The following is a 21,032-nucleotide window of genomic DNA, read 5'->3' on the forward strand; positions in this document are numbered from 1 at the left end:
CACCTGAACTGGTCTTAATGCACTCCATTGTGTCCCTGCAAACCATTTGGGAACCACTGGTTTGTTTATTTACACCATATTGGCATGAAATAGTTGGGTAAACGGGTGTTACCAATGATACTGAATACGGTTGTGTTCCATTCGGGTCAAATTGTTGCTATTGTCACCTGTGAAGAATGTAACCTACTATTTAATGTTAATATGGCTGCTGTGGAAAATATCTACTGGGTATCATGATAACTCGGAGGGGCCATGTACTGTAGTCAAGCTCCTAACTCTCTTACAGATAATCAGCTGATGGCTCAGCTGAGAAACTATCCACATCAGCTGACAGCTCAGCTGATTCTCGCACCAATCAAATTGAATTATTCGGGTCTCTCTTCATGACAAATAAGCCCTTTTACCTTTTACTAAAAGGGGCAGCAGTTGGTCAGGACATAGAGCAGCCGACTTTAAAATCGTTCGATTTCCAGCTTCTCCAGGCTTTATGACGAGGTGTCCCTGAGCAAGTAACTGAACGTTTAATTGAGCCACGATTCCACGTGTGCTCATTTGAACAGCGCACAGCTCTAATAGGTTGGGTCAAATGCAGAACCATATCCCCAAGTATATGTATTGCTTTAGAAAATAATGTTAATATTTATAAACGTTAACTTTGACGCGAGTGGTCCTGATTCCTGAATGAAATTGGAAATATGTTTTATCTGACGACCAGAATAAATGTTTTTGTGATAGTCATGCCTGGGTACTTGTTCCTACCATCTCCACTAGGAGGTAGCACTTCTTCACAATGTAATAAGTACGCTCTCTTGGCATACTCATTACAGTAAAACTTTTTTTTTTAAACACACTGCCCCATGAAATTGTATGTTCTTTTAAGGCATTACAGATTGGGTAACCAGCCTCTTGTGTGTTGACAGATTCTATAAACTGCATGAAAGGAAGTGTGAACCTATCATCATGACTGTACCTAGGAAGGTGAGATTAAATCCTAAACCACACACAAACTGCTATTGGGCCTCTTTTCACCTCTCTTTATTGCTGGTGTCCATGTAAAAAGCCAGGCATGTACCTAAATGGTCTGTCTTGCTCTACCCTCCAGTCGGACTTGTTCCAGGACGACTTGTATCCGGACACAGCAGGTCCAGATGCAGTTCTGGAAGCAGAAGAGTGGTTTGATGGGAAGAACGGAGACCCCGTACTTATCTCCCTTAAAAACGGCTATGTCCCTGGCAAGAACCGCGACCTCAAGGTGGTAAAGAAGAACATTCTGGACAGCAAGCTGACCAAGAACGCGGAGAACGCGGGCCCCCCCAACAAGCCTGCCTCTCCAACTCCATCCATTGTGAGTCGGCTAACCCACTCTAATGTACTCTAATGTAGTGATTTGTTCCATGCTGCACCAGATTAGTCCAGTCCAGACACACCCACTACATATTGGATGATTGTTCAATGGCTGTTGCTTTTGAACAAGGATAGAAATTAATTCATAGCATAGGAATTAATTGCTGTGCTTTTCTTTTCTTTTTTTTTCTTTTTACCACTACACTGCCCTTGGCATGCCTTTTTCCATCACTGCTTCTCATTAACACGATGGACGCCAAAACGTCAGATGACGTGTTCAGATTTAACCCCGGAGGTCGCCGAACCGGTCAGATGGCGGGTAGTAAGGTTTATATCGATACCAAGCAGCCAAATCTCAACACTAACCTTTCGTGCTGTCCAGGCTGCTAGACAGCGCCATACCTTCTTCCCACATGAGGATCAATGTGCACGCCTCCCATAAGGATCCACTCATTGTCGTTTATTTGTTGCTCGTTTTCTCCGAAGAATACTACAAAGTTCTGTTTTAGTCCAATCCGCCCGATGTTCAGATGTAAATAGTGATTTGATTTCTGATCGTATCGCGCCAGCCATATTACTACTTGTGGTGAAAACTAAGACATGTCAGCTTGTGCTCGTAAAACCTTTTCCTCCGCCTCTCATTGTATTGGGCTGTGTGGGCGGAAGTGGTTGGCACCTATATAGACCGATTCCGTACCGGTTTCATGGTCGCAGCCTACGTATTTCCTGTAGGCGGACTCGACGTAGCTGCGGGGGTAAAACCCTCACCAGGCGCACCTCTTCCACTACAGTGAACGGCAGAGTGACTGATGTTAGTTTGCCTCAAACTTTACTCCTTTACCTGCTTTTTTACTAACACTAACATTACAAAGATGCCCAGAACATCGAGATGAACCTGTGTAGTTTATGGCTGCTCCAACAGTAGTGGCGACATAACAAATAAAATAAAACGGAATGTCTAATATCCACCGCGATGGCTGAGACCAGAGCCATTGAGCAATGGTTGAGACAAAGCAGTGAAGAATCCTGCAAGATACATAATTTCAGTCTTACCCAATACCCAATCTTTCTGTTTTATGAACACAAGGCTGCTGTATTTTATACCTCATACTAAGCATTTAAAGTATGAGGTATAAAGTACAGCAGCCTTGTGTTAATAAAACAGAAATATTTGGTATTGGGTAAGACTGGCGTTATGTATCTTTCACTGCTTTGTCTCAACCATTGCTCAATGGCTCTGGTCTCCGCCACCGCGGTGGATATTAGACATTCCGTTTTTATTTTATTTTTATGTTGCCACTACTGTTGGAGCAGCCATAAACTACACAGGTTCATCTCGATGTTCTGGGCATCTTTGTAATGTTAGTGTTAGTAAAAAAGCAGGTAAAGGAGTAAAGTTTGAGGCAAACTAACATCAGTCACTCTGCCGTTCACTGTAGTGGAAGAGTGCGCCTGGTGAGGGTTTTACCCCCGCAGCTACGTCGAGTCCGCCTACAGGAAATACGTAGGCTATACACAGATATACCCTGGCTGCCTGCGGTAATTACAAATGAACACCAGGGGGTCGCTGAAAGTGTTGATACACAATTAATCCTGAATGCATCATGTTGCAGTTGAGTCTCTAGACCAGCAGAGTTTGTTAGGTTTAAGATTACAAACTGAATACATGTCATACAAGTGGTTTTTAGATGTTGTCTCTGACCCACAAACTGAGGGTCTGCTGGTGCTCTGCGCACCCAGCCACTGGGCGTCCTGCCCCATCTCGCCCACAACACAACCGCCCTCCCTGGGACCCAGCCCATGCCTCCACTGCTCTCTGGAGATTTGGCCTATAATCATAGCTCACTGGCTCCTGAAATGCAGGCTACAGGCCTGGCCAGGCGGTACATGTTAACCCTCACGGCTCTGCCACATGGCACTTGAAGATCCAGCTGTAGGTAGTGATAAAAAAGAGGAGCTGGAATAGGTTTGACATTAATCAGAATATGATTTGCCTTCAGGAAATTTGCATAGCATTGGTTGAAAGATTGATAAAAATAAAATAAACATTATCATGTCATTAAATAAAATGTCACACATACGTCTTCTTTTTTCCTCACAGAAAAGTGAAGCCAGGCTGGAGGAGATCTTGAAAGAAATCAAATCCCTCAAAGACCTGGTCAGCAGTCAGGAGAAGCGAATCATCAAACTTGAAGACCAGATGTCCAAACTTGCCATTTAAGGATCCTCCCCAACCCGCTACAATTCAGGACGTTCCATTGGCTGGGAGGTGGGCGGGACCCGTCACTGCCAATCTCAATGACAGCGTTCCGCCTGATGCCTACCTAGCAACAATCCCTAGCAACATTCCAGACAAACTTTTTTTCTTAGCTAGCCCCGCCCCCTAGCCCTCAGTTAAAACAGATGGATCAAAGAAGGACGTGTGACAGATCTTTTTTTTTAATGGAAAATATTATTTTTTTCCCTTTTTTTTCTATGTTGTTGGAAGAGAAATCTATTCCTTTTAATCTGTGGCAGTCATTTGTCATTTGTCCATAGGTTGTATAAACAGTCTTAACTATCCCATTCCTTTTAAATTCATGACCAAGAAAGAATCCTGTGTGAACAGTCATGTATTGGTATACTGAAATGTTGTTTTTTCTTCTGTTTTTTGTTTTTTAAGCAGGTATCAGTATTTACTATCCTTTATAGGCTACCCCTACTTACGCCGTTGCCAAATTTTAAGTAACTTTGTTTACACCTCCTTGACAGTATTTTTGTCTTCTTTTTGTGGGAAGATTGAAAATGCGAACGGTGAGGGACAACGCAGTAGACTGCTAATGCGAGGAGGGGAGTTCTATCAGTGAATCACTTAATGCACAATATCAATCAAGGAAAATGTGACCGTTGGTCACCATAGGCTGACGGCTCAAAAACTCTGCAATTCTTGGGATTTGGGAAGAAAATCAATATTGACCGTCTATACTACTTAAGCTGCCACAGTCTTTCACATCTGTGTAAACGTATTCCTACTCTTCTTGCTTTTCTCCACTTCGACCTCCTCCTCTCCCCCAAGCTTATCTGTTCTACTATCACTGCACACAGCAAGTCATGTAGGCATGCAGTCCTTTCATGGCTGACATAATACCATGCCTCCTGTACTAATGGGAGTATAAAATGATCAACGGCTCAGATGAATCTCATTTGTCAGTTATTGGGTGAAAAGCAACACTTCGTACAATCCTCTCTCTCCTCTGTCAACACTTCACTGTGGTCCATAGCGTCGACTCCTCTACAGTGGTGGGCTGTTAGTGTGACTGTGAACTTTATGAGGTTTTGTGGACTTTTTCTCCCCCCCCCCCCCCCCCCCTTTGTTATGCCCTTGGAAGGACCAATGACATTGTGGATTGTCAATTTTCCAAAGAAAAGGCCTGTTAGCTCTGCTTTGTTGTCATAAGAGGTTCAGTCACCAACCTCAATGTTTTGTATGTGTGACGTTGCTTGTGTTCCAAGACCAAGGCCAGATTTATACTCGTGTTGTGCACTAAAAATAGCTGAGCTTGTAGATCTGCTATTTTCGGTGTGTGACACTGGCATGCAAACAAGTATAAATCAGGGTTATAAGTATAATCAAGTGTGGTGGGGACTCTCTTTCCATCATTCTAGTCCATTATATGCCACCATTGGCTCATTTGTGTTATAGAACTTGTATAGAATTTGTGCAAAAATGAAGACCAATTAATCCCCCTTGATTATAACTAGGTATTGGCTGATGATCTAAATGCAAATTGCGGTGTCAAGTGTATGTGAAAATGTGCCTGGTGTTGGCCATTCGGGTGCAATGATGTACCTACAATGTTTCATGTGCTCCTTGTTTTGTTTTGTTTTGTTTTGCCTTCACACGCGGTTGGTTATGAAATGAACTTACAGTGGAATGTGACAGACTTGCCTGTAACTACAGAGAATTGAACCGTTGATTCCTAGCTACATTGATCATTTTAGTCTCTTTCTTGCTCTGTTGTACTTGTTTCCCTCTTTAACTATCACATTTTTTATGGTTATGTCTTAAATGCCCCAATTTTGTATGGCCAAGTAATTAAAGCAACCAGGAAGCATTCGGATTGTTCATTTAAAATATTTTCATGTGTTTGCCAACTGTGATAAATGATTGTTTGTTTTTGGTTATGGATGTGTTCTAGAAGGAAGGTGAGACTGTTCAGTCTGTTGTTTGCCTTTAAAGTTTGTTACCACTGAAAAGACCAGAAAGTGCCATAGAGGTGGTGCCATGGGAGTGTTGAATAGAATTGGTTTGAGTTGCATAGGAGTGACATTAGATGGGTTGACCAAGTTTCATGTTGAAGGGCTGAAGAAAGTATTCCACACAAATCGTCTCCTTAATGGACCCTGTATTGTCCTATAGCGTGTCAGTCCCCTGGATGACATCATTCAGTCTTTCCCATTCCACATTCCAGTATACTGTTTGTACTACACAGAATTTATGCTAAAATATGGTTTGATGCATTCGTAAGTCGTGTTCTTTGAGTGACAGTTGAATGCACCCAAAGTTTGATTGGTTTCCACCAAAACATGAATATGGGGGTGGGGGGGGGGGGGGGGGGGGGAACAAAGCAAATACAACCCAGGCAGCTGCTGGACACTTTCAAGGGCAACTGATTCATGTTCTGTTTCAGCACCATTTGTTCACAGACCACTAGTGAAACTAAATCTAAAACATGCTACAGAATATTTAAGGAAATGTGTCATGTTGAATCTGTACTGCCCTATCTTGTACATTAGACTGCTAGTCTTTGGTCTCCTTATAGCACTCTTGGAACAGGAGCTATGATTTATTGAATTGAATATAATGAATAGTTTTTCAAAGGGACACTGTAGGTCGGAGGAATGTGCAGTTGCAAGGTAGAAGTATTTGAAATAAAGGCCTAGCAAATTATTGAAGGCTGTGTAAATAACCTCACCATGTTTTTTGTTTTGTTTTTGCTTTGCTTTATATTTGTCTTCGTTTTTATTTTAATTATTTTTGTTTCTTGTGGTTGTGCTGAAGAGGGTGTTGTATGGGAGTTGGGTTATTAACCATATTCACACAGTGGCCATTTTAATTATTTAATTAATTACTTAATACCCAAGTATTAAATAAAACAAAATGGCTTCCTTGTGAATGTTGTCAATGGCGTGTTTGAAATGTTTCCCCTTCTCTATGTTTCTGCGCCTTGCCATAACCCGTCATGCGATTACAAAAACGTCTCCACCTTATCACAGGTATTACACATATAGAAACAAATCAGTCACAGAAGAAAACATACCAGGATTAAGCCTCATGTGGAGGTATGCTCAGCATTTTTGTTCATTATTCCTGCTTCAAGTATCAAACGTTGATTATAAGAAATATTAATAAACACATTTTAAAAAAGTGGCTTTGCTGTATAATGTTCAATTGTTTTAAGTTGATAAAAGTTGAAAATTGTTTTAATTTATCAAAAATGCTCTCATGGCGTGGATTGCAATCCATTCACTTTATCAGATTATTGTCTCCCTATGGCCTGCTAACAGCCACCGAGGCGCGCACACCTGACTATCACCACCAGTGTCCATCCTCCTTTTCTGCATAAGTAAACAGTATAAACCTACACTATTATTAATTACATCGTATTGTCTATATTCATTGTGGAATCACATTTTCTTAAAGGCAGGCCTATAATAGTCATATGTCACAATTAATTTGTTATCCAGGCTCCAGCAGCAGCGTGAGCTCCAGGTGATTTAAAGCAGCAGCCGTTGCCCAGCAGTAGAGCTGAGAGGCGAGGGGGAGGAAAAACAGACCTTGTGAAAACAATTATATGATGTGTTTTAGGGTACAAATGCCCTCTCTGAACAATTCATGTAGATCGATCCAGTGTCTGTTGTATGTCTGTACATCGTTTTTTTATTTTTGGTGGAAATTTGCATTGGCCTTCATCTCATGCCAGTTCAGACAGATGTGACCACTGTCATCCAAATATCGGCACGCCTCAAAGTTGCACCTTTGACCTTCATGTCACCTTCATCTTAAGTTTTCCCAGTGTGCATATTTCCAGTCTCACACTTGTGTGTTTCAGTTTCAATCTAGGGAAATGTTCCTTTTACGGATATGATGGATAGTGCAGATCCAATATCCAGTTCCATTTTTAATGGCACTCCATTGATGATATGCACACGGCTGCCATCTTGCCAGCAAGGTGCTACCTAGGTGCAACTTCCCATAGACAGCCCATTCATCCAAACAGAAAAGTCCTATTTAATTGTATTAAATAACGTCAAACTCACCAACATTGCAGCTGTACGAAAAGCTTGAATTATCGTCTTACTATCTGCAAAGTGTTTGTTTCATAAAAATCCACCGTAGATAGAAAGAGGATAATTCAAGCTTGCCGTACAGCCGCGGGGCCTTTCTCGGCCCCACCTGCCATCCTAGTCCTTTCTCTGGTCACCTCCCGCCTCGATTACTGTAACTCCCTTCTCTTCGGTCTCCCCCACAAACTCCTCCATAAAATCCAACTGGTCCAGAACGCTGCAGCCCGCATCATCACCAAAACCCCTGCCATCTCCCACATCACCCCCGTTCTTCACCAACTCCACTGGCTACCCATCAAATACCGCATCGATTACAAGATCCTCCTCAACACATTCAATGCCATCCATAACCTCTCCCCCCCATACCTGTCTGATCTCATCCATATCAACACTCCCACCCGCCGGTCACTCAGGTCTGCCTCCTCCACCAACCTCACTGTTCCCCCAGCTCGTTTGTCCACCATGGGGGGTAGAGCTTTCAGCCGCTCTGCCCCTCGCCTCTGGAACAGCCTTCCCCCTGACATTCGAAACATGGACTCACTCCCCACCTTCAAATCCCACCTCAAAACTCACCTATTCAGACAAGCTTACTCCCACCTTGAGTAAAAGTCTGCTGCAGGCCTTTGTGTGTATTTTAAACTTGCTTTATTGTATTGTATTTCTTTTCTGTTTTGTTAGGCGACCTTGAGTGACCTGAAAGGCGCCATATAAATAAAATGTATTATTATTATTATTATTACCCCTCTCCCACAGTTTATATTGTGTTTAGTTTCCAAGATGGCCGCAGCACCAGGAGGGGGTGGGGCGGAGGTGAGCGGGTGGGGTCGACATATGCCCTTACTGAGCTGCATTCAAGACACTTGCCTTGTGTCTGACACCTGACTTGTGTCTGAACACAGCTTTGATGGATGTGTTCTGCCCCCTCCCCCCATCAAACAAAATGTTTGGTCAAACCATATGGACTTCCATTGGAAATGCATTGGAGTGGCCATTAAACACAGACACAAGACAGGTGTCTTGAATGTGTGAACGCAGCCCAGTAAGGGCATATGTCAACCCCACCCACTCACCTCCGCCCCACCCCCTCTGTTGCTGCAGCCATCTTGGAAACTAAACACAATATAAACAATTGGAGAGGGGTGGGGCCGAGAAAGACCCTTTTTTAGATAGGACTGTTCTGTTTGGATGAATGGGCTGTCAATGGGAAGTTGCACCTAGGTAACACCTTTGCTGGCAAGATGGCAGCCGTGTGCATATCATCAAACTTAGGGTGTCAGCCGTTTGACTTCTGTTCTCATCTTCTGTGAAATATAACTCAAGACTGGACAAATTCTCTTCAATTGTTATCTGAATTTGTCTCTGTTACGTCTTGTACTTTTTTGTTCGCTTTTCCTTTTCACTATACTGTATATCACAACTTTGATTCACACATTTTCTGTATGTCCTCTTTAATGCACGTTCCGCAGGCCACCATAATATGGTCCATAAATATAGCTCTTTACTTGAATACATAGCATCAAGGGACAATATTTTTCCAAATTAGTTTAAGAAAATATATTCAACTGTGTCTGGGGTGCCCAAAAGGTAGATCGTCACAAAGGCTGTGCATATTTTAAAAAACTGTTTTGCATGTGCTACTTTGATTGACATCTATAAGGGCCTCAGCTCAAACCCACAATGCAATACTTTGTTTTCTAGACTGTTGTACACAAACGTCAGTAGCATTACAAAGTTATAATACAAAAAAGTAACCTACCAATTCAAAATGTTCCTCTATTTCCCATTCCAAGTGTGCTTGTCACATGTCTTACTGTAGCCTATGTAACTATTCCAAAGCCACTCAGGTACATTTTTAAACAAATTTCGGCAATGGGATCATATTTTTTTTGGTGGGTAGATCTCGTTGAGCAGGTGTGGGCACCCCTGGTGTATGTATAGATTTTGAAATCTAATGTTCTTAAAACCTTTTTATTCATATGTCATTGGCCCTATTGCTTGTAAAATACAGTTACAGTATGCTGTACACACTCAAGCTTACAGTCATTGTAGGCTGGCCAGCCATAATATCAAGATCCTCTGCCAATTGTGAACAAAGTTAAACATTTTACTTGTTCCAAACAGAAGTCCTACTGTACTCTAGAGATAAAAACAGCGTATATGTTCACTCTGTACTGTACATATGTTTTGGGATTAAAGGCGTGCCTACTCTCTCTTCATAGGTCTTGTATGTCCAATCGAGGCAGGCTGTAATCAAGGGAACTTAATTAGAGAGGACTCAGTGGGAGGCAGAGAAATCTAGGGACTCGCCCTGCCAAGTACAGAAATACCCGCTAACCTTCACCATAGGAGTGATGCACAAAATGGTTTTTGGGAATCTCACATGGAAATCTCAAGTGGGATGATCTTCAGTGAACATATCATTGATAGAAATAAACAATAAAGATCAATTGTATTGATATGACATTCATTTTATTTTAGTTCAAGACCTAATCATATATGAGAATGTCCAATCGCTATGATATGGTGTGATATATGGTCCTTCTACAGCAGTTTAGGAAAGAATCTGGTTGAACCTGGAATAGTTCCTGGATGCGGATGGAAGATGGGGGAGAGTATAGACTAAGAGGGAGGAGATGATGAAAATAGAGGGATGGACATCATTTTGCAATGAACAGGCTTTTTAGAGCGCAGGGGAAAAAAACCTCAGTATAATTTCCAAGCAAGGGCGTATGCTTGGAAGCCTCAGTTTCCTCTCATTACAGTCTCCCCCTTATTCTCTCTTTCTCCCTGTTTCATTCAAGTTGTGTTCTGCTCAGAGGACAAGCCCAAGAAATCACATGCTGTAAGTACACATACTGACATTTTGTTTACTTTTTACACTATATTCAGATTTTGTTACATTTATTTGAACTTTAAGAGACAAGTGAAGGCAGATATGCATACAGTATTTTGGGTGATACTGTATCCCAAGTAAGAACATTTGCATCTATTTGCTGTTCTGATGTTCAAGAGTTCCTATGCTGTGACTGGTAATTGGTATTTGGTTTAAACTAACTTTCTTTTGTTTTGTTTTTTGTATTCTGATAGTAATCACTGTTTATAGAGTTTGTTTCGTAAGTCTCCAGCTCTTTAATAAACAGAAAAGACATTTTCAGGTGGGTTGCCACTCTCAGCCAATCAGGAGAGAGTACCCATTTAGAGCGTTATTTGTGTTTGTGTGTGTGTGTGTGTTCCTGTGTGTCATCAATTCCAATTTAATTTGTTTAATCTACTGTATATCTTGTGTGAGTTCTCTCTTCTAATTGGATCAAATTGATTTCTCTACCTCAAAATGCATTTTCTGTTTAATAAAGAGCTGGAGAGATATGGAGACTCCTGCTACTGAACAAATCTGAATATATAGCTATTTTACACCTATTTTAACAAAGAATATCACTTACGCTACCTTTAAGTCTAAGTGTATATAATTCATTACTTTTATAAGAAAACTACCAGTTTTATTCAGTGAATAGGCCTATGTGTGTTTCAATTATATATGTTTTGCATTCCTGATCTATATACTGTACTAGGCATATGTGCATGCATGTATGTTTAGTCTCGTGAAAAAGTAATACTTGCATGTTTGCCTTCTCAATGTCGTTCATCTGTGAGTGATGTGCCAGCCAATCATCTGATTTAACAGTATATAAGATTAATATTACACATAGAACAGTACCCCCACACAAGTAGACACTGGGAAATGTATTCAAGGTAAAAAGAAAAAAGGGGGGACAAAAGCAGTTGATTAGTCGAGGTTCGCTCTAACATGTTGATTAGTAGCTCGACTTTGGAGTTAAGCATTGTCTAATTACATACCATGTTAAGATCTACAGTAATGACTCTGTTATAGGTTGCAATTTCCAGGTGGTCCCCGGCTAAATGATGGAGAGTTGGACCCTTATTAGATCTTTAACTCTTGAGAGTGTAAAATGAAACCAAATGGATCAAGAGTAAAAAATTTGTTAAACATCTGCATTACTTAATTTACAAGAAATCTAGTAATCTACACAATTAGCAAATGTAGAATAATTGTTATTTGGACAAAATCCAATCCGACGAGAACAACATACTAAGTTTTGGGTCTGAGAGGCTAAATCTAATCAAACGGTGGTCCGTGGCTCAAATGCCAAATAAATAATGGACCCTGATATGAAAAGGGTTGAAAAAACCACTGATGTAAAACATTAAAGCCAGTTAATCGGTACAATAGCTGATTGAAATCCACAACACCCTCCCTGTATCCCATGCATTAATATCTACTGCTAGTCCAGTCTTTTGTACAGCAGCTGCTGCTCTGTGTAAATATAGAGGCCACAGCCACAGGTCTCCCACGCCTCTCCGCTCCTTGAGGAATATATAGCTTCCTCTTGGCTTTGGTGTGGTGGATGGGTGGCCTCCCTACTCTTTACAAATTATAAGCCCTACAGCACCAAACTCACAGTCTCCACCCCGAATAAATGATACCTATAGCCTACTCACTCTGAAAATAGCTGCAGGGAGAAAAGTCGTGGATGTTTGAATTACTTTATTCTTTTCTTTCTTTTTCTTTTTTTACGAACTATAACTAAATATTTTCTGAAACATGTACCATACATTTCTATGTCTTGCATGGGAAAGTATGCATCTCTGACTAAAAGATATGGCAGATGTGGCACCTTCTTTGTGCATTGAATCAACACAGTCTCTTGTGTTTGTAGGATTGGGAAGAGAAGATGAAGTCCCACTTTGTTTTGAACCTGACATGCGTGGCCCTGGTCTTGCTATGGGGTCATGGAGGCCATGCCTCTCCGTTATTCTACAACATCACCATGGATGGCAGTGGTGATGGAGGGGAGCCTGAGTTCCTGTTCCCGGTCGCTGTCTCTACTCGCGCCCCCGTTGACATCACCTCGACCACTGATGCTCCCACACTCGTCAACACCATCACCACCACCATGATCCGACTCAAGGACTTTGTCCTCAGCCGAGTGGTGGACTTCTTACAGGAGAATCTACTCATCATTATTGTTGTGACCTCTCTCCTCATTGTCATGGTCTTCATCATCTGCTGTGCCTCTGCCATGAGTCATAAGCGCAAGCTGGAGGCCTACAAGCCGCCTGCTAATGCCCCCAAGAAGCATGTGGCAGACAAGACTGCAGGTGTCAAGAATGCAAGTGAGCTCCAGGACAGGCCGTATGCTGTCGACCACGTCAAGAAAATTCAGACACAGAGCATGGCATCACCCAAGAATCTGCGCATGCCCTCAAAGGCACTGGTGGGCGAGAGGGGCAGGGATGTCAGGTCATCTCCTCGACAGGAGGTCCGAAAAGTACAAGAGGCAGTGGAGGTGGAGAAAAGGAGGGACGAGCCCAAGTACAAGCAGAGAGAGGAGGTGCACCACAGCTCCAGTCCAAGCACCAGCTTCAGTCAGCCTGTTGTCTGCACTTGCCATCTGAAGAAGGCCAACCACTAGGTTTTATACAGTGTACCAACCACTGCTGTTGACGTAAGAGGTGGTATGTTGGGGATCCAACCAGGAAGTAAATAAACAAGGAGGATTTTGTTTACTACAACACACAGACATGGGCAAAAATACCTCAAAATGTATTATAGCACAAATAATTCCATAAAATGGAATTATGACTGCTCCAAGAATTAAAATGTTATTTGTATCTTAAACAAAAACCTAAAACATTGAAAGGGTGAATATCACTAGATAGATACTGTTTAAATCTGAGGTAAAGAATAAAAGAAAGAAAAAAAGAAAATGCAGCAGACAGAAAATGGATACGATAACAGGATGTTTTTTGTCTGCCAGACCATAGTCCCCACATTTACAAGTAATACATATTTCAAATATGCCACATGTAAAGGAATTGTTGCATATTTCTGTCAACACATTGGATTCTTCTTAAACATTATAGAATTATACTGCTGTAACCCAATGTGTCTGCTGAACTTATTAACTTGGTTTTCTACTATATTATCTTATTCTATAGCCTACTGTATGTCATGTGCATTAGTGCTCAAAATGGTTGTGTGCTATTACATTTGATCTTGAAATATTGATAGTTGTGAAAGGAATATGGTGTGTGTCCATATCGCTATTTGTGAAGATGTAGTGCTAGTTTTGGATCAATCAAATATGCATTTTGGTGCTGTAAATTATACAAAATGAAAACACGTACAATATGTTATTTGAGTGGCAGAAAATATTTCCTCATATTGACATTAATATTAACTTTTAGTTTTTATTTACATATCATAATTTGTATTTCATTTTGAGAGCCTAGGTCACAAAACTTTAACATACTAAAGATAGACCTGGTTTTAGGTTTGTCTGATGAAATATAAATTTGCGGACATTTCCATTCCTCAATATTTATTGTGAATATAATTTGGATGTGTCCCCAAAGTATTATTATTAAATGTTCTCATAAAACAGTTTTTTTTAATTAGTGCTTTATGAAACAGCGATAAAAAAAAATCATAAATGACTAATGGGCATATTTATATACAAGATAGATTTTAGCTTTAGAATTGTTTTTATCTGCAGTCAAAAACATATACTAGGACTGGAGACATTTGCTTTTCTTTTTCTGTTTTTCTTTTTCTTTTAACCTTTGTTGGTTAAAATGACTCATGGAGGATAATAAAGACAACTAGAAACAGTTTTCTTCTTATTTCTCCTTTACATCGTATGATGGGAAATCCATGTGATGTTACACAATGAATGAGTCTGCAGTGAAATCTGTTTGTCCCACAATACTGTTGACTGACTGTAGGTATGTAAGTGTGTGATATTCTGGTACTGTAACAAGGGAGGAAATTGTGCTAATAATGGAAATTAATAATATCTTTTATTTTTGTAGTTTAAATCAATTCTTTCAACTGATATTTCATTTTTTGTATACATGCATCTTTAATTTAATCTTTTAAAGTTGAATAAACTGTAAATCTTGATATATCTTTCATTTTTGAATTACATGGTAGAACAAATCATAGTCATACTGTCATACTGAAAGACCCAGAACTACAGTTGGCCTTAAATAGGAGACCTGAGATTAAAATAGGTTAGAAACAAGGAACAAGGGTTCTTAGTAACTAGTAGTACACGTTGCGTAGAGTGACCAAACCCGGGCTCCCCCAGTTAGTGTCAAAGTGTCCTTGAGCAAGACTCTGAACCCCTAATTGCTCCCGATGTGCAGGTTGGTGTGCATGGTTTCCTCCGGCATTGGTGTGTGAATGTGTGTGTGAATCAGTGAATGTACTGCATAATCTCTGTCTTGGATCTTGGATAAGGGCACTATATATAAATGCACTATTTACCATTTAACTGATCTATTATCGCAAGCTTTCAATTCAAGAATAATTATTTTTAACACCAATGTCAGATCTATCATTTTGTGAGACACATATTTTACAGCTAATTAACATTTCATTCTTTCTCAATTTTGTGTTCCCTGTAATACCCAAAACAAAAGAGAAGAAGGCGAGCCTAGAGATGAAAAGAGCTTTTCTCCTGCTTATGGTTTATGATTGCAGTACTAATTGAAACATGATTGTATACATGTTTCAACAGTGGTCAACCTACCATATAGGCACAGACATTTTGGGTGAGGTGGGTTTGGTAAGTGAGGCCAAGTAGTAGCCTGACCAGTTTGTTTGTCTGGAGCCTTGTTTTAAGGGCCTTTAAGGTGCTATGGTACCAGGAGGTGCATGCATAGTTGAAGAAACCTTGTAGAGGGCTCCTGTTAGGGTCTTCAACCACATTTAACCACATGAATCCCAGTGGATCTACAAGCTTATGAGCTTGTAGATTGGCTATTTTCTGTTAAGATATTTAGCAATAAAAGGAGGGGACAAAGTAAGTTCTACTGTAGAACCTACCTGGGGGACTCTGTCAACAAAGTGTGCTTAATGCTGCCCTCAAGTGAACATTCCCCAGTATTGACAGAGATTGCACCAGTTCTATTGATTGATTGATTTTAATGTCAAAGCTATTATGTATAATTTATCCTGACATTTTAGGTATTCTGATCTTCATCTACTGAAGCATGCTTCAAAAGTATTTAAAAAAAATCTATAGCTGATTTATTTTAATGTTAAAAAAAGAAATGTGAAAAGAGGAGGACTGTAATTGCATTTTATTTTTAAACATACCATCTGGTCCGGTCTGGTCCAGATAACCCCCAGTGTCAAATTACCAAAGAGCAAACATCAAAGTTGAAGGCAGAACAGCTCAAAAGAAGGTGTAACCTTGTAGTGGTGGAAATATGAGCTCAGACAGGGCCCTTGCACTAGGGTCAGATTCCCTACTCTTGTCAACGAGGTGCTAAATAATTCTGAAAAATACTACTATTACTTTCACTCTTCCCACTTAGCGATAGAAAGGCACACAACCACAGTACCACCCAACAAGGTTCTGACAAAGCCCAGAATGCTAATACTATTAGTTCAACTTATGGACCATCAAGCCGCAGTAGCCTTTCGTACGATAAGAGTTAGGGAAACTGCTATGTTGCTTTTTGCACAGCAACTATTGGACAATTCTTTGGTACATTTTAATGTATACCTCAACAAATAACGGCAAAGTGTGCATTCAATTTGAATGATGAAGAGGATACAGTATAGGTAATAGAGAACCTTAAGGGTATGATTAAATGTTGATGAGCATCTGCTTGGAATCCTGTCTAAGTGGTGGTTATCTTTAGAAACTGACAGTCTTATGGACTCCTGGGAAACTGACACAGTCTTATGGACTCCTGGGCAACGTGCTGTCTGTATGATTGTATCTTAGGAGGTGCAGATGATACAAACCAAGGATAATGGTAAGTTACGATGCTTTGTATGGTATTGAATCAATCCTTTATTATGGTTAGAATTTATCTGTACTGTCTGTGATGATGCACTGGATTTCACAAGTATGATCAGTAAACAGGGTGTGTAATAGTTTACAATTTGGTAAATGTTATGCTTCTACTAGTGTCATCTTGTCTTCCCTTCACAGTGTCATGCAGCCTTGGTACCCATGCAGTGTCCTACTGGCAGGCCTGGCCAAGACTCGCACGTGTGGTGGCTTATGTATTTATGTTGCGTTGATCTGGCACACAAGTAAACATTGTATCCCTTCTTGATGCTAGTTTAATATGCAGATATATCTGGCCACTTGTTTTCATGCTTTGTTTCGTATATTAGTTATTCTCTACCACAAATGTTAAGAATGTTATTTAGATAGCATGTTATTTACACAGATACTAGATTCATTGTTTGCCTGGTTTCTAATACTTTAAAATGTACAGAAAGTTATTTAAATAGCATGTTGTTTAGACAGATCCTAGGTTCATTGTTTACCTACAGTAAGACACTGTTCTCACTGCACTCTAGGGGACTATTGACCTTGTTATTTATTAACTAGAGGCTACAGCTCATGCTTACGCTGCTTATTCAGATTTTGCACTTAATGCAATTACGTTGCTCTGGATAAGCATGCCTAAATTGTAAATTGTAATGGTTCTCTATATTTCTGTCCTTTAGCTTGCTCAGTGATGTCCCTCTGTCCTGCTGGTTGCTGCTGTCCTCGTCTAGGACTTCTTGTACTTTGTGACTCTTTGGGACTCAAGTCCCTACCTCCCTTCGTCCCGCTCAACACCTCAGTCCTCTCTGTGGCTAGAAACCAGCTTTGTAACATAGACCACATACTTGGACCATTCTCTGGTCTGCAGGAGCTCAGGCTCAGTCATAACCAGCTGGCCCGTTTCCCTCGTGGATTACCTCCAAGCCTGGAGACCCTGCAGCTTCAAGAGAACCACATCACTTATATCACCTCTGGTGCCCTGCGGCAACTGCAGAACTTAACTCGCCTGGATTTGGACGACAACCGCATTCGTGTCATACAGCCTGGAGCACTTCAGGGACTTGGGAGGCTGCAGATCCTGACACTGAAGGGAAACAAGTTATCAAGTTTACCTTTGAATCTGCCAGCCTCCATCACCCACCTAGACGTGTCCAAAAACTGTATCAATGTGCTGGACCTGCCCTCGCTGTCCACACTGATCAACTTGCAAGTGCTGAAGATCAACAGTAACTGCCTACGTTCAGTCCCGGAGAGTGCTTTTGACAGTTTGCCTCGACTTCGATCTGTGGAACTGGCAAATAATTTGTGGGTGTGTGAGTGTGACATACTGTATCTTTATCGCTGGCTATTGAGTGGCAGGCTGAAGATGGCCACTGATCTTGTATGTACTGAACCAATTCATCTTGCACATCGACTTCTTCTAAACCTGTCGGTCATGGCCATCTGTCCCCGGGTCCTAAAGCCAAATGAGCAAGTCCCAACGTTTGTAGTCTCTAGACTGGAGAGAAAGTTGAACTCTATAGTGGCGATCACAACACCCGATGACCAATATTCATTAGTAAATAAAAGGCATTTGGGTGGTCTGATAAATATTCCATCACAGAAGAAATCTAATGAATCGTCCACCACCTCTGAACCTCTATTAGCTCAAATTAATTATACTAACCATGATGTTCGTATAACTCATATATTATCTGAACACAACTCTTTAGACATGCTTAGCTATGAGGATTGTTTGTCTCTCAATATAACACAGTCACTAACTCCACTCCTAGTTAAAACCACAACCTCAATCTCCAATGAAGAATCACCAACGTGGATAGACATCACAGTACAGTACCCTGTGAGGAATTCCACCATGGTTGGAACAGGGTCTTTACTTTCCACATACAAGGCTGGGTACTTGCCTACCTCCAACCCTGGACCATTGTCTCAACAGTTATCCCCAGTAGTCATAGCCCTACTGGCTGTGTTGTGTGTGCTGGTAGCGTTCCTAATATTGGGAGTGTTACTGGTGCTGAAAATGGTTCTCCTTCACCACCAGCGGGTGGCTCCACTTCAACAATCCTAAAACAACTGACTCGAGGGTAAACATAATTTTGTAAATAAGGTTGATGTCAGCACAAATATATAACACAATTGTACCTCAAATTATAAATGTTTATTAATATACCAAAGAGATACGCATTATAGATTAAGGATACATTTGTAAAGTGTCTCTTATCCCATTCCTGATCAGAAGTATCAATTAGAGATGACAGAATTTGCTCCAAATGTATTGTGTACTGTATTATTTATGTTCATTTTCAACAATGGTCAAATTAACCTGAAGCAACAACACTCAGAAATTATATTCTGTAAAATGGGCAACCTGTTAAATTTACTCGACACTCCAGCAACAAGTTTTATTTAATTTCTATATAAAGAGTGGAGTATGTGGAAGCCGTAAACCCATGCACCAAACCATGCATATTTAACACATTGACACTAAATGCTGACTTCTGCAACATCCTTCTTCTTGTCCACTTGTTTGAGTCTGTAGTCTGACAGTGCTGCTTTGATGGCATCTTCAGCAAGCACTACAAATAAATGAGTAAGGTTATGAACTTCAACACGTTACTGAATTTATATGGGACAATAACCATAGCAGTACAATCTATGAATGAACTAAACAAACAATGCAGGCAAGTTTGCTTTTGTTTAATTACGAACTTACTTGAGCAATGAAGTTTGACAGGAGGAAGACAGAGTTCTTTGGCAATGTCTGTATTTTTTATCTTAAGAGCTTCATCAACCTGCATGAAAGAATATAGAATATGAAGAAACCCAACACCACAACTGCAGCATGATATAATGGGCTTTCTAAAACGGTTAGTCCCAATACTCGAGTCTGATTGGCTGGTTACCGCTGTAGGAGACCTTCCACTATCGCGTCGGATCTGACACCTCTTGTGGCTTATTGTTTTAGTGGTTGCTTTTAACAGGGATAAGCCCTACGCCGCCCTGATATTCCATATGTTCATGTACAGTATTCTATAAACACAGACATAGAACACTTGGTACATTTCTATGGAGGGACTCATCTCTGGAGAATTCTAAATTCATTTGTTGTGATGCATGTGAACTTACCCAATAATTAATTTCTGCAACTTGGGGTCAGCTTTTGTTATCTAGTATCAGATGCATTTGAAGGTTCTAGCAGGAAACGTATTTTATAAAATATTCCCTAAGATTCACAACGAATGACATTCTCTGTCAGGATGGCATTTAACACTAAAAACATGTAAACTTCCTTCAACAATCAGCTATGGGCACAAAATGACGTGTGAGCAATTAGCACACACCAACGAATCCATACTTGTCAGGTATGGATTTTGAGAGTCCATTAATAGCTATGTGCTCTTGAAGGAGTACGGTATATGCATTTAGTGCTGCTGTGAATGATACCCCGTTGCAGAGAATGTGGTATGTGTGAAACTTGTGGGAAAAGTGGAGATATTTAACTAAATACATGCTAGATGACAAGAACTGACTCCAAGTTGCAGCAATTAATTCTGAGTACACACATGGTACATCATGCTACAAGTTAAAATCCCTTCACAGAAAGGCAAGGAGTGTTCTATGGCCTTATGGCATGCAATGTATGAAATATTAGCCAGTCTAGGGACAGAATAACTGAATAAGCCATACTTACAGATTTCCCCTTCACCCACTCAGTTGCTAGAGAACTGGAGGCAATAGCTGAACCACAACCGAAGGTTTTGAATCTCGCATCCACAATCTTTCCATTGTCATCCACCTGGATCTTTAGACAAACAAGAGTCACTGTTTTGTGGATGTTAACAGAAGATGAATAGTTGTTGTTTATGGGCCATAAAATAAGACTGTGTGTGGATCAGTCATCTAACTAAGGGCAGGCATACCTGAAGTTTCATTACATCACCACAGGCTGGTGCGCCCACTAATCCTGTCCCCACATGTTTTGAGTTTTTGTCAAGGGAACCCACATTTCTTGGGTTCTCATAGTGGTCGACCACCTTAAGACAGTGAGAGAGAGAGAGACACATGGAGAGAGAAAGAGACAGAGAGAGAGAGAGACAGACAGAATACGGTAATATGTTGTTGTTTCTGCTGCAGCTATGTGGCTACTGCTAGTGTAAAAAAAACCAAAAACGAATACACGCAAAATAGACGTTATTCAAGGTTCATGGCATGCTTGCGAAAATAAATTGTCACAACATGATTTTAGTTACCTTTTTGTGATATTGGCAAATCGCCTTTAGCTCCGGGAACAATAACCTTCGACCAAATACTATCGAAGAGCCACACTTTCGTAAGGACACCGACGCCATGATGTTGACAAACGACGATTGACGGAATCGAACGACTGTACACGAACGAATATCACAGGTCAGGTGCACTTCTGCTTCCGGACTCCTAAAAAGGCGGCCGCCTACTTCACGCAGACTGAGAAGCGTCTGGCTG

The 21,032-nt window shown here is 40.7% G+C and overlaps 3 protein-coding genes across 3 annotated transcripts in view; 2 read left to right on the top strand and 1 right to left on the bottom strand.

Moving 5' to 3' along the window:
* The window catches only part of coro1ca (coronin, actin binding protein, 1Ca), a 55,556-nt gene extending 48,802 nt beyond the window's left edge, over window positions 1-6,754 (top strand). Inside the window, exons 9-11 of the mRNA XM_083784779.1 lie at window positions 921-978; window positions 1,103-1,345; window positions 3,446-6,754. Coding sequence (XP_083640905.1) covers window positions 921-978; window positions 1,103-1,345; window positions 3,446-3,565 — 421 coding nt within the window. The 3' untranslated portion in view covers window positions 3,566-6,754. The remainder of the gene's footprint in view (window positions 1-920; window positions 979-1,102; window positions 1,346-3,445) is intronic.
* Window positions 6,755-10,386: 3,632 nt separating this feature from the next.
* tmem119a (transmembrane protein 119a) lies at window positions 10,387-14,653 on the top strand. The gene is made up of 2 exons (XM_083783841.1): window positions 10,387-10,513; window positions 12,408-14,653. Exon 2 carries the CDS (start codon window positions 12,423-12,425, stop codon window positions 13,161-13,163), a length of 741 nt encoding a protein of 246 aa, XP_083639967.1. The 5' UTR covers window positions 10,387-10,513; window positions 12,408-12,422; the 3' UTR covers window positions 13,164-14,653.
* A 4,040-nt stretch (window positions 14,654-18,693) lies between these two features.
* iscua (iron-sulfur cluster assembly enzyme a) lies at window positions 18,694-20,942 on the bottom strand. The gene is made up of 5 exons (XM_083783260.1): window positions 20,801-20,942; window positions 20,471-20,584; window positions 20,242-20,352; window positions 19,264-19,342; window positions 18,694-19,126 (listed from the first exon to the last, which is right to left on the bottom strand). Exons 1-5 carry the CDS (start codon window positions 20,897-20,899, stop codon window positions 19,035-19,037), a joined length of 495 nt encoding a protein of 164 aa, XP_083639386.1. The 5' UTR covers window positions 20,900-20,942; the 3' UTR covers window positions 18,694-19,034.
* Window positions 20,943-21,032: the final 90 nt, after the last annotated feature.

Source organism: Protomyctophum parallelum (assembly GCF_964188405.1).
Source record: "Protomyctophum parallelum genome assembly, chromosome: 15".
Lineage (NCBI taxonomy): Eukaryota > Metazoa > Chordata > Actinopteri > Myctophiformes > Myctophidae > Protomyctophum > Protomyctophum parallelum.

Bases quoted from the DNA above. Each gene is read 5' to 3' on its own strand.
- iscua (XM_083783260.1), bottom strand. From the start codon at position 20,899: ATGGCGTCGGTGTCCTTACGAAAGTGTGGCTCTTCGATAGTATTTGGT. The intron at 20,353-20,470 runs GTATGCCTGCCC...GTTTGTCTAAAG, and splicing joins GTGATGTAATGAAACTTCAG to ATCCAGGTGGATGACAATGG. The intron at 19,343-20,241 runs GTAAGTATGGCT...TCTTTCATGCAG, and splicing joins AGTGGGTGAAGGGGAAATCT to GTTGATGAAGCTCTTAAGAT.
- tmem119a (XM_083783841.1), top strand. From the start codon at position 12,423: ATGAAGTCCCACTTTGTTTTGAACCTGACATGCGTGGCCCTGGTCTTG.